The 13,993-nt window shown below is 39.9% G+C and overlaps 1 protein-coding gene across 1 annotated transcript in view; it reads left to right on the top strand.

The window, feature by feature from the left end:
• Nucleotides 1–151: 151 nt before the first annotated feature.
• The window catches only part of dip2a (disco-interacting protein 2 homolog A), a 142,764-nt gene continuing 128,922 nt past the window's right edge, over nucleotides 152–13,993 (top strand). The window contains 1 exon segment of the mRNA XM_046841650.1: nucleotides 152–1,610. Coding sequence (XP_046697606.1) covers nucleotides 1,502–1,610 — 109 coding nt within the window. The 5' untranslated portion in view covers nucleotides 152–1,501.

Below are 13,993 nucleotides of genomic sequence, written 5' to 3' on the forward strand. Positions count from 1 at the left end.
TAGGAGAATGCTGAGGATGGAGCCACCAGGAAGGAGGAAAAGAGGAAGACCAAGGAAAAGGTTTATGTATGTGGTGAAAGAAGACATGCAGGTAGATGGGTTAAAAAAGGCAGATGTAGAGGACGGGGGTTATTAATAACACAAATCTATCTATCTATAATCAATTCTCTCTTTCACCTGTGTGTACGGACAAAAGGAGGTGATAATAGAAGACAGAATGAGAATGTATTTGAAAACAGAAGGAGGTGTTAATAAAGGACAGAAAATGCAGTGCTGGAGGACAGAAGGAGGAGGAACTGAAGGAGAAGGAACTGACAGAAGGAGGACTTCCTGGAAGACAGAAGGAGGAGGAAATAGTGGACGTTCTGGAGGAGAGAAGGAGGTTTTAAAAGAGGACAGAAGGAGGAGGTTTTGAAGGACAGAAGGAGGTGTTAATAGAGGACAGAAGAAGGTGTTAATGGAGGACAGAATTAAGTACTGGCAGACACATGAAGTTGTTAATGGAGGACAGAAGGAGGAGGTACTGAAGTATAGAAGGAGGTGTTAATAGAAGACAGAAGGAGGAGGTACTGAAGGACAGAAGGAGGTGTTAGTGGAAGACAGAATGAGGTGTTAATAGAGGACAGAAGGAGGAGGTCCTGAAGGACAGAAGAATGTGTTAATGGAGGACAGAAGGAGGAGGTACTGAAGGACAGAAGGATGTGTTAATGGAGGACAGACGGAGGTGTTAAAGGAGGAGGTCCTGAAGGACAGAAGGAGGTGTTAGTGGAGGACAGAAGGAGGTGTTAATAGAGGACAGAAGGAGGAGGTCCTGAAGGACAGAAGAAGGTGTTAATGGAGGACAGAAGGAGGAGGTCCTGAAGGACAGCAGGAGGTGTTAGTGGAGGACAGAAGGAGGTGTTAAAGGAGGAGGTCCTGAAGGACAGAAGGAGGTGTTAGTGGAGGACAGAAGGAGGTGTTAATGGCGGACAGAAGGTATTATATGGAGAAGATTAGAGATCAGTGATTGATGCATGATATTGTGTGTTGTGGAAGACGGAGGTGTAAAGTGTTGTTGTTGTGGATCAGTGCAGGAAAGTGTCGGTAGTGGGAGCCAACACGCTGCTCTCAGGTGGCCGACCGGCGGCGGCGGCGGGCCGGGAACGCGCGCGGATGCCGTCGGAGCGCGCGCCGTGCCCGCGCTGCGCCCAGTCCGTCCCGGAGCTGCAGTGGCTGCCGCTTCCCCGGTGCTGTAACTGTACCTCCGAATGGCGGCGTGCTGAGAGAAGCCTCGGAATAATAACCCGGAGCGGTCTGACGCTGAGGACGGGCCTCCGAGCTCCGGTGCAGGGTGGAGCGTAAAACCCACGCATGCGATTCCTGCCGTGTGCGATAAACGCCGCGCGCCCGGCCCGCACGCGCTCTCCGTGATTTGCACCTCCGATCGGGACTAAATAGGTACCACAAATAAAAAATCCCGGACACGCACCGGACCGGGACTGGACCGGGACTGGACCCCGCCATGGCCGAGCGCAACTCGAGCGGCTTGATGATGATGATGATGGTGGAGCCGAGCCTGCCGGCGGAGGTGCGCGAGAAGCTGGCCGAGCTTGAGCTCGAGCTCTCTGAAGGTAAAGTTGCTGCTTCATTACCTTTTTTCTCTTTTCACACACACACACACACACACACACACACACACACACACACACACACACGCAATGCATTTCTTAATTTCACCCCATGCTGCATGTCAGGCCAGATGCTGAAGGTCAGCAGATTTTTTCCATCAGCCCACATCCATAAACCATTACGCTGCTATAGTGATGAAACTTCACGTTTTCTGGTTTGACATGATAGACATGAACGTCATGATCTCCTTCCATCCCTCTCATTCCTTCCTTCCTTCCTTCCTTCCTTCCTTCCTTCCTTCCTTCCTTCCTTCTCATTCTCTCTCTGGGTGTTTGATTTAAAAGCACATGGAGATCTTTAAGATCAGATTGTCCAATGCAGGTAAGTTATCTGATTCACTCGTAGCAGAAAACCCTCCATGCATTTCCTTCTGGTGAGAATGTGCTTCCACCTCTCTCATTTTCTTTCTTTCTTTCTTTCTTTCTTTCTTTCTTTCTTTCTTTCTTTCTTTCTTTGTAAAAACACACACATTTCTAGCTCAAGCATGCCAACCTACTGTTTAGATGTTCTGCTGGAGAACCTGGATGGTTTACGTTGCAAATCGTATTTCTGCACGTCTTGATCTTCAAAAAAAAAGGGCTTCAAAAAGCTCAATCTTGTCTAAGATCCACAAGAGGTGGGAAGCTCCTGAGATCTAGCGTGCGATGGCGTGGACAAGCTCCTGAGAAGGTTCCTATAGCTACGTTCTGAATGCGTTCCCACTGCTATGCAAATGTACCAACTTGAGCAACCACATTGAGATTTGCATGTTCGCTTTGCCGCCTCTGGTCGGACCAGATCTTCGGCTTAGCATAGCAGCAGAGTTTCCTCCTGTCCCTGAGGTTAAGAAGGTTCAATCGCAGCGAGCCGGTTCCTATGTTTGGAGATTGGTGTGAATTTTATGGATCATGGTTCTCAGGTGTTTCTCTTGTTGTTGACAGATTTGTTTTTGTTCCATGATTGTTTGGGTGGCATGGTAGTGGTGCATGGTGGTTGCTCATGGTGGTTCTTCATGGTGGTAGTTTTGCTCCCTCACCGTCTCAGGTTTAACCATGAGCTCGGGTTACTGTTTACGCAGATGTTCACACACTCTCAATGTTCTGCGTGGGTTTCCTCTGGGTTCTCGGCTTCCCCACCACATCCTCAAATATGCTTTAGGTGGATTCATTATCTAATACAAAATTGCCCACAGGTGTGAATCTGTATATAAATGTGTGTGTGTGTGTGTGTGTGTGTGTGTGTGTGTGTGTGTGTGGTGCTCTTTGATGGACTGGCATCCCATCCACTATATTCCAAAAGTTTGTGCATAATAACCTCTACTTTTTTGATCCCATAGGGAAATTTTCAGTTTGACGTTGCTCACAGTAAGATCAAAGTAAAGATCAAAGTATTATATTATTAAGTTCTATACTATATTAAGTATAGACGCTGTGCAATCGATGCATTTTATTGAAATACTGTACAAAATGTGTAGCAGCAGTGAAACAGGTCTGGGGGGAGGAGGAAGAGGAGGAGGCCTGGGGTTCAGGCAGCGTTTCAATTCATCCCTAAGGTGTTCATTGTGGCTGAATAGTTCTAGAGCAGGCCACTGATGATCTTCCAATGTATCCCATGTAATGAATATCTTCATGAAGCTGGCTTTGTGCATGGGGGAATCGCATTGTCAGGCAGAAACTCTAGTCCGAATGAAGGGAAACCCGAATGCTCCCACAGCCGAAGACACTACCCATGATGTTATGCGACCAATCAGAATCGAGCTTTCAATTAGGTGATAGTATGAAAAGAATTAATCAATATCATCTGACCTATCAGAATCAAGCATTTAACCCTTCTGTAGTATGAGAAGAAAAAGTCTATGTTGTCTGACCAATCAGATTCAAGCATTTAACTACACTGTAAAATGGAGAGAAATAAATTACACCGTCTGACCAATCAGAATTGAGCATTCAACTGTTCTGTAGTATGAGGAGAATTAATCTATGTTGTCTAACCAATCAGATTCAAGCATTTAACTACACTATAAAATAGAGAAATAAATTATACCGCCTGACCAATCAGAATTGAGCATTCAACTGTTCTGTAGTATGAGGAGAATTAATCTATGTTGTCTGACCAATCAGATTCAAGCATTTATCTATACAGTAAAATGGAGAGAAATAAATTACACTGTCTGACCAATCAGGATTGAGCATTCAACTGTTCTGTAGTATGAGGTGAATTTTTCTACACCATCTGATGAATCAGATTCGAGCATTAAACTACGCATTAGTAGGAGGAGAATTATTTAACACCATCTGTCCAATCAGATTCAAGCATTTAACCACACTGTAATGTGAGGAGATTTAATCAGCATTATCTAATCAATCAGAATCAAGCATTTATCTATGTTGTAAGAGGAGGAATATTAAATAACACCATCTGACCAATCAGATTTCAGCATTCAACCATGCTGTAGTATAAGGAGAATTAAATATCACCGTCTGACCAATCAGATTTAAGCATTCAGCCAAACTGTATTCTCTGCCTCAATCTTTGTGGTAACAGTTTGCGTGAGGTGTCCAATATTTGTCCCCGTGTAGTAAATTTGGCAATGTTGGGCAGTTTCTGGTGTGTTGGACGGCTTTATTCCTGAGATTTGTACAGCCTGTGGGCCAGTGTGCATTTTATTAGATTACGTCTACCTTTATGGGCTGGCTGTTTTTCTTCTTTTGGAAGTGTGTAGAACATTTCATTATATTATTTTGACCTACTTTTTTTTAATATTGCTTCTTTGATTTAGCTATATTCTCCGAGATAGCTTCTGAGGATAATCAGATTTTTGTTGTTGTTTTTTAGGGTTAGTCAACAACATTCTGCGCTCAACTCAAAAAAACAACAACTCAAACTGAGCTATTCTCTTCTTAGCGCCATGTTCTTGGATGAACTAAATTACACTTTAAATAACTAAATTCTTAAACAAACGTCCTTCATTTTCCATTAAACTGCACTGACCTTTTCAGATGATTTTTTTGACTATATCAGGTTGAATTTTAGTATTTGAGTCTCCACTACAAGCATAGATTTACATTTGCAGCATTTAGCAGATGCCCCTATCCAGAGCGAGGTACAAAAAGTGCTTTGAGTCTCTAGCAATGAATAAATCTACACTGGTACGCAAGATTACAAACTTAATATAAATACAACTCTTGATTTTTACAAAGCAAACTTGGAAAGTGCCAATTTAAGTGTTTCAGGAAGAGGTAGGTCTTCAACCTTCGCTTAAAGATAACTAGGGGCCGCGCTGTTCGGACATCTAGGTGAAATTCGTTCCACCACCTCGGTGCCAGAACAGAGAAACGCCTTGAAGTGTACTTACCTCTTGTTCTAAGGGGAAGGTGGTACCAGTCGAGCAGTGTTGGAGGATCTCAGACAACGTGGTGGATACATTTACATTTATGGCATTTGACAGATGCCCTCATGCAGATTGACTTATGTTTATCTCATTCAAACAACTGAGCAGTTATGGGGCTAAGGGGATTGCCTAGGGGCCCAGGAGTGGCAGCTTGGTGTAGCTGCAATTTGAACTCATGACCTTTAGATTCAAAGTCCAACTGCCTTAACCACTAAGCTACTGCACCACCTCCAAACCTTTAAACACATTAGATCTCACTCCTGGCGTGAAATGTTTATCATTACGCAGTAACGGGATTTCATCCGCTTCCTCTGTAGGAAATACGTCAAAGAGAAATGTCTCATGATGTTTTAGTACAAAGAACGCAAGAGGCTTTCACATAAACGTTGTCAAAAATACATTACAATACAGTGATTTTTTTCTTCTCTGCATATCTCAGGCAATGTTAGAAAGCTGGGGTTAGAGCACAGTGTCAACCATAGTACAGCCTTGCTCAAGGGGCCAAGAGTGGCAGCTTGGCGATACAGGCTCCTGAACCCCTTGACTTTCCAATCAGTAACCCAGATCATTAACCACTGAGCTACAAGTATCTCAATATTGTAGTTATGGGGCTGCTGTGTGGAGAACATGAAGATCAGGCCATGCACAATCTGCTACACCAGTTTGTTCTTGAGGGTGAGGTTGTGTTGTGTTTATCTCATAAACGCTATGAAAATTGTTTGCAAATTTGTCAACGGTAACTTGGATAGGATAAACGATCCACTGTGGTTTGTTTTTCCTCTCAGATACCTGTCACGCTGAATTATTCAACTTATGATGATGGGAGGATGTGTGAGCTGGATGAATGTCCTGATCAAGGAGGAGATAAGAAAGAGATAAAAAGGGGCTTCTACCTTCTGCAGCTTGTTAGGAAGCTGGGGTCAGAGTGCAGGGTCAACCATGATACAGCCCCCTGAAGCAGGCAGGGTTAAGGGCCTTGCTCAAGAGCCCACAGTGGCAATGTGGCCATATTGGGGCTTAAACCCCTGATCAGTAACCAAGGTGATTAGGACGGGGTAATATGACGGTCTAATAATAATAATAATAATTATAATCATGTATTTCTTCATCACTCAGTGCTGGAACGTGACTAGGCTTTAAGTGTATGTTTAACACACTACACCACTGGGAACCTGGAAAGGAACACGGCAATAGGATGTTGTAAAGTGGGCTATAACAAACTTCTTTCCGTCAAGTAATGAAGAACAGCTGCATTCCACAAATACCGTTGTCATGTGCCACGCTGAGGCCACGCTCGCACAGTGTTTATGAAGGCATTCGATCATCCAGTTCTGTCAGGAGCGAGTACAGGAAACTCATAGAGGTTTCTCCATTCATCTGAGGAGCTTCATCAGGTCTACTGCATTCATTAGTTTAAAGCTAAAACCCGTAAAGGTGATTTTTGTAATAGTTCAATTCTTTTAAATGTTTGATACTAACACACTAATAAAGATTTGGGTATTGGGGCATCATAGTTACCAATCTGACATGTTTTTCTATAAATTCACCTTTTTTTGAGTACATTCTTCTCAGATTGAATTGGGAAGCCATGCATTCACACTAACAAGAAAACTAATTAGTTACATTTAATGTGTCCTGTTGACATTTTCGTAAAGTAAACAATGATGATTGATTATTTTCTTATAATCCAATTCTTTTTATTTGTCTTATACTGCAGCATTTTTTCAATAACAATTATTGTCATTTATTGAAGAACAGAATGGCATACATTCAATTTATTTGTGGCAGAGCTCTTCAGCCATGAGGTCAAGACCCAGTACCAGGTCTCGGATGAGTTGATGCCAGGCTCCAAGAAGCTTTTGTGAAAATTGTCTATATTGACCTATCAGAATCAAGCATTTAACTATACTGTAAAATGGAGAGGAAATATATTACACCGTCTGACCAATCAGAATTGAGCATTCAACTGTTCTGTAGTATGAGGAGAATTATTCTACACCATCTGATGAATCAGATTCGAGCATTAAACTACGCATTAGTAGGAGAATTATTTAACACCGTCTGTCCGATCAGATTCAAGCATTTAGCTATGTTGTAAAAGGAGAATTAAAAAACATTTAACTTACAAATCAGATTTCAGCATTCAACCATGCTGTAGTATATGAGAAGAATAATCTACGACATCTGACCAATAAGATACAAGAATTCAGACAAACTGTAGTATGAGGAGAATTAATTTACACATCTGACCAATCAGATCCGAACATTCAACTATGCTGTAGTATGAAGGAAATTAATGTACACTGTCTGACCTGAACTGCAGTATAAGGAGAATTATTCTACATTGTTGACCAATCAGATTTAAGGATTCTGCAGCGGTAACAAAACAAGCATGTTATAATTACAATCTTTAACATAGATCATTTTTGGTTGATGGTGTCAGATTGTGTAAGACATTATTCTACATGTTGCTGGTTTGTATAACAGTGTATAACAGTGTATAACAGTTTATAACAGGAGTATAACAGTGAGAAACAGAAAGATCGCTGTGTGTACTTCCTCATTGCGTATGATTAGCTGCGACCCACATTGAGTATGATTAGCTGCGGGACTGGAGCAGAAGAAGACCTAATTTCTTCCAGCTTTAGCATGTCTTACTGTTACTGTCTATTCTATTGAGAGACACATTGAGACAGAAATAGCAGCAGAATACATCACCCAGTACTGACATTTGCAGCGGTACTGATCTTTTGTTTTTCTCGAATACAGCAACTCATTTGGTAGTAACCCATTTAAAATGGAGAAGTTTGCAGGAGACTGTGAGGAGAAGTTCTGCCTGTCTTCCAAATACAGTCAGCTCCAGAATGATTTGTGTGTTATGAAAAAAGGTTTTTTTTTTCTTGGTTTTGATCAAATTAAGTACAATAAAAACATTTTCTTTCGGCTTCTCCGCATGTTTGAAATTAAGTACAATAATATGCATAAAAGAAACTTGCTGTTAGGGACACACATATGTATCTAACACTGTTTCTTTTTTTTTTTTAAATACTGTCTGTCTGTCTGTCTGTCTGTCTGTCTGTCTGTCTGTCCATCTATCCATCCATCCATCCATCCATCCATCCATCCATCCCTCTATCTATCTATCTATCTATCTATCTATCTATCTATCTATCTATCTATCTATCTATCTATCTATCTATCTATCTATCTATCTGTTAAGGGGGCTAAGGGTCTTGCTCAGGGCCCCACAGCTTGATGGTGCTGGGATTTGAACTTATAAATTTCCGACTGAACTTCAACACTTCCCACTGAACAACCACTTCCCATTAATATCTATTTATCCATCCATCCATCCATCCATCCATCCATCCATCCATCCATCCATCCATCCGACCGACCGACCAACCAACCATCCAACTAACTAAAGTACAATGTCATAGGGTGAAATGGAGAAGGGGATGGAAATCCTTTATAAACTCTTCTCTGTATTTGTTTAAATTGCTGCCCGAGATAACATGTCAAGCATCTTAGCACACCATAAGCTCTCAAAAGCTCTACAGGAACTAATTTATTGATAGATAAATACAACTTTATTGTCATTGCATAGTACAGTTACATAGCAACAAAATACAGTTTAGCATCTACCAGAAGTGCAAAATGTAGCAATTGTGCAAATTGACAAGTGCAGATAAATATGTAAACCTACAAGTAAATAGTTATAAGTCGATGGCAGTAAAAAATGTGCAGACACTGTTTTAAAGCTACCACAAGTAGAAGGTTGACACTGAAATTTCTATTTGTAATCTATGTATTTCTGTCAAGCTGTTATGGGACAATGTCAGTTTTTTAAAGTGCCATACAAATAACATTGGATTAAAATATTTAGAATGTAACTTGCAACTGATGAACATTTATTTAAGGTAAAAAAGAAATACTGTTTTTAATAAACCCTCATGTGTCAGGATTTGTGGCATGTGCTTGCAACCGGCCATATATCCGCTCTTAAACTGCCTTCGGTGCATTATTTTTAGTTCCACTGACAAGGAGGTCTGGGAAAGGACATGTCGAGTAGCCCATTTCCACTTTTTCAATAATCAATGGCGTTTACTTAAATCAGTACCCTGGCTATTTCTAGGTAATGAAAACAATTGCATTAGAGATCAAGTCTAACTTATTCATAATAAAAAAACACAAAAGTGCAGCTAGTTCCATAGATTTTTTTAATGAATGCAGAATGATGTGATAAGTGTAACATTCCCACTTTATTTCTTTTTTACTTTACTTACTCCAGCATTGAAATTTGTCTTTTACCCCGTGTACGGTATAACTATTAGCAAAATCAGTCGCGTTAACTAGCAAACTAGCTACAGAAAGACCCTTGTTATTATTAACTACCATATAACAACTAGTTTGTTTGGATAATAGGGGCGTTTTTTATCCTCTATGTTAAGTTTAGGTAACTTATTATACGTTATTGATATAATACAAGTAAAACCAGTAGATGAGTCAGATAGCAAACTGGCTATGTGTATTATAATCATATAATCAAAACAAGCTAGCATATTAGCTATCGGTTTCTGCTTCCTAGGTTTGCTTGACATGGAGCGTCATTAAAAGTAGTGAAAACTGATTAGATGTTGGTGTTCAGTGTCAGATTTTATCACTTTTATTTGTTGCATGAGGAAAAATCCTGTGAGGAGAAGTGGGGACTAGCATTACTCCGAACCTTAACAATTTTCTCTGGCTGTGTGTGTGTGTGTGTGTGTGTGTGTGTTCTTTTGTTCAACTACATTACAAATTTGGTTCTGGTAATTTGTACCCCAAAAAAGTCTCTTGTAGGTGTCAAGACTTTTAATCGCTTTGTCTCAATTCAGATTCCACATCACTGGTAAGCGGCTTTGGATGAGCGTGTTTGTCCTATGAATAAGTGTAAATGTCACAAGCTGTGCTTTTCTATTTATAAAGTGTCTGTATAGAATCCCTTACACATTAAGTACCTCCAGCCAGATGTTCTTGCATTCTTAAAATTACTGTATTTTTTGTTTAATTAGCTTTAAACTTGTTTCTCAGTATCTATGCTTTTCAGGTGAGTGTTAGGGGGTTGTAAGTGTATTCTTGTGCTTTTGTACCAACTAGTGCTCTGTTGAACATTCTGGGAGCAAGAAGGTTCCCCATCGCCATTATTACATCTTTATTGTATCTTTTTAAGTTTTTAGCGGACTTTTGGTGTACATTTGTTTCTCTATTATGCTTTTTGAACCATCTGGGAACAGCTGGTGTCCTCTTTCTGTTTATAGACACGTCATTTCTTGCGTCTCGCTCTTCTGATTGGCCAGCTGATTCTGTGGCGTTTTTTTTTTCCATGTAGGTGTCAGCGGGTAACATTTAGTTTTCAATGTTCAATTCATTTTCATTTGTATTGCGCTTTTAACAATGGACATTTTCTCAAAGCAGCTTTACACTGATAAAGAGATTAGAAAATTGTATAAAAGAAAGTCGGAGTGTAGTAAAGTAAGTAATAATTGCACGTGTATCCCTAATAAGTAAACCAGTGGTGACTGTGCCAAGGAAAAACTCTCTGAGGTGGTATAAAGCGTAAACCTTGAGAGCAACCAGACTCAAAACAGAACCTATCCTCATCCAGATGGCACTGAATGTCTTTTCATTCCAGGTACATTGTTGCTGAGGTGTTCTGATCAGTGATTGGTTCTTAAATGCAGAACTGTTCATGCAAACTGTGATCCTGAGCCAATGTCGTAGATTGTTGATTTCTGTTCAAATTCATCCTCATAGTTTTTGAGTTGCTCAGTAACTTCATGGACCTTTAGGCTGTTGATGTTGAACCATCCCCAGTCTACAATAATATCTACAGCAATATCACACTTTCTGTACACTTGTTTTGTTCTGTCATGTGATAAAGTGAATTTCTTATACAAATGCGGATATTTATTCACAACTCAAACGTAAAAACGCAAGCAAAAATTATATAAAAACATGTCAAGACACTGGAATACAAAGAAATAACCAGAAGCCTGAGGAATGAACCGTGAGCATGGTGGAGAAGCGAAAAAACGCTGATTGTGGTGCGAGATAAGCTTTAGCATAAACATAAAAAATTATAGCTATATAATTGTCCGTGATTGTGGTTCAGAGGTCATGTGAGGTGGTGCAGCGATTACTAGGAAACGTATTCCCCAAACTTATTTTTTTCTGTTTCTTCTGACCTTTTTCATGTAAGTACATCAATTTAATGTTGTTGTATTTATTTCATTTACATTCGCGACATTTAGCAGACGCACTCGTCCAGAGCGACGTACAAAAGTGCTTTGAGTCTCTATCAATAGATGAATCTACACTGGTACGCTAGATTACAAACTTAAAATAAATCAGACTCTGTTGAAAGTACTTGTTTTGCAATTTAGAAAAGAAAATATCACAGCCAGACAAAGCCATTCCCCAATGTCAGCTAGGTGGAACCTATACCCAGAGGTGTTCATTAGCGTTCCTCAGTGGCATTTCCCACTTCCCTGCATGTAATAAGTATTTTCTCTCTCAGCAGCACACTGCAATATCCACCTGAACTACTGCTTATTAGCATCTGCACTGGTATCCTTGGAACCCTGCAGCATTATTATGGGATGCCACTGGGTTGGTGTTACGGCTTCACTTTGTGTCGGAATTCTGGATGTTGTTTAAAGTGGGGATAATACCTGACCTCGGCACAGGCGTGATTAACGGGAGCGTTTACAATGACAGGGCTCTGGGGTTTGTTCTGTAATTTACGCCTGTGTGCTAAGCTTTCAGGGAACCGTGTTCACTCATTTTTAATGAGAACAAAGAAGAAGGGTCGATGTATATTCATTAAAGGTTGTTGTATGTATTTGGAAATCGGAGTGTTTTCCCGTAAGAGGTTACATTTAGAGCCAATGCAAGAAGCTACGAATTAAAAAGAAAAAAAGCCTGATTCAGCAACTTTCCATCTCTGGTGAATACAGGAATTAATAACATTCATTCAAGATTATAATCGTTTATTAATAGTTTATAAAAAAATGTGTTTTCTGAATGTCACAACTCTACTTAATGAGCATATTGCTGAGTAGTCACGTCCCATTGATGTTCCATGAAACCCACAGCGTTATACAACCTTATTTACAATAAAACAGGAAGTCAGAGCAGGACATATTTAGTGAATCTTCCTTTTGTTTTATAAGAGATATTGTTTGGTTACTTGATAGTTAGTACTATGGACACAAGCCCAAGCAATAACGATGAGTCTGATTTATTTGTAAAGGTTTTTTATACCTCCTTCAACAAAAGGTGAATGAATTCAAAAGCTATTATAGTTGGGAAATAGTAATGAACACATGCATTTGGACAGAAAAATACATATTTATGGCCAGCGCTTTGGTGATGCACTATGAATGCTCAATCTTGCTGAGGCGAATGTACATTTGTAGATCACCTTAACGCTAAGAAATTCATACTAAAAGCCGCAAAACCTCATGGGGATTTTGTATTGTGGCATGGGATTCTTCATGAGTCACGCATCTAAGGTCGGTGTGCATGCTGAAATAAGTGCAGTAAAAGAAAGAAGGCAAACACGGACATTATAACATAAGACTTACCATTGCAAGAAATTCCACAAAACAACCAATTATTGACAGTGATTTAACAGTTTATTTTCCTCACTCGAGCGTACTCATGCTTTCTTTGAAAACAGAAGACTGATTTAAATCATACTGTACATTCTGGCTTGAAATTGAACTCGTTTTGAAAAATGTACAGGACGTTACTGCAATACCTGCTTTTTAGACAAAAGTTTATGGACTTCTTCTTCTTCCTTCGGCTCCTCCCATTAGGGGTGGCCACAGGGGATCATCCGTCTCCATACCCCCCTGTCCTCTACATCTGTCTCTTTCAAACCAACTACCTGCATGTCTTTCCTCACCACATCCATAAACCTCCTCCTTCGAAAGTTTAAAATGTGCTTTTTAACATCAAATTCCACATTCAGTCTTCATTTAATAATAATTACACTCGTTCATTCAACCACATGGATGTTAGAAAAGTCAGAAGTCAGAGCTCTGTAGAAGGTCAGTCAAGATTTTCCTCACCAACCAACGCAAACCATATCTTTATGAAGCTGGCTTTGTGCATTGTCATGCTGGAACAGGTTTGCGTCTCCTAGTTCAAGTGAAGAGGAAAATTAAATGATAGCACTTCCAAAGAAATCCTATGTAATTTCATGCCTCCAACTCTCTGTTAACAGTTTTGGCAAGAACCACATATAGCTGGAAAAGTCAGGTGTCCCAATATTTCTATTCATATATTATTTTGCTGTTATCAAGGCACAAATTCATCTAGCATGGCTAGCAAGTGAATCGAAATGAAATCATTCAAGATTAGGTTTAGGTTTAGTAGTAATTCACAAGATTTTAGTCACTAAACTGAACCTTAAACAGGCAGCTACGACTCTCCTATTTTATCAGTCATATCTGTGGTATAAAAAGGGTTTTTTATGACTTGCTTTTTGAATTATTCATCCACAGCTTTTCATCCCTGATCACACGATTTCCCCGATTGTAGGTATACAAATAACTCACAATGCTTCCGAAGCCACTTCCCACTATTGTCTTATTTTCTTTCTGTCATGGTGATTATTTATTGAGGACTCTCAGTGCCTCTGGTTCTTCAAACCCTGTCTCTCAGCTTTATTGTTATTGATGCCAAGATGCTGGCGGAAGAGATGAGCTCTTAGGACTAAATGCTGATGCTTCACAGTACACATGTCAGTTTTTTCGATGAAAAAGCAAAAAAAAAGAAATATGTCCTAAAAAAAGGGAACAGTGTATATTCAATAGGAATTTCGTATCATTTTAATGGAACTGTAATGAAAAAAATTGGTAAGTATTAAAACTAATTATTAACACAAAACTAACTAATCATCAACACTTT

Source organism: Silurus meridionalis, chromosome 3 (assembly GCF_014805685.1).
Source record: "Silurus meridionalis isolate SWU-2019-XX chromosome 3, ASM1480568v1, whole genome shotgun sequence".
Lineage (NCBI taxonomy): Eukaryota > Metazoa > Chordata > Actinopteri > Siluriformes > Siluridae > Silurus > Silurus meridionalis.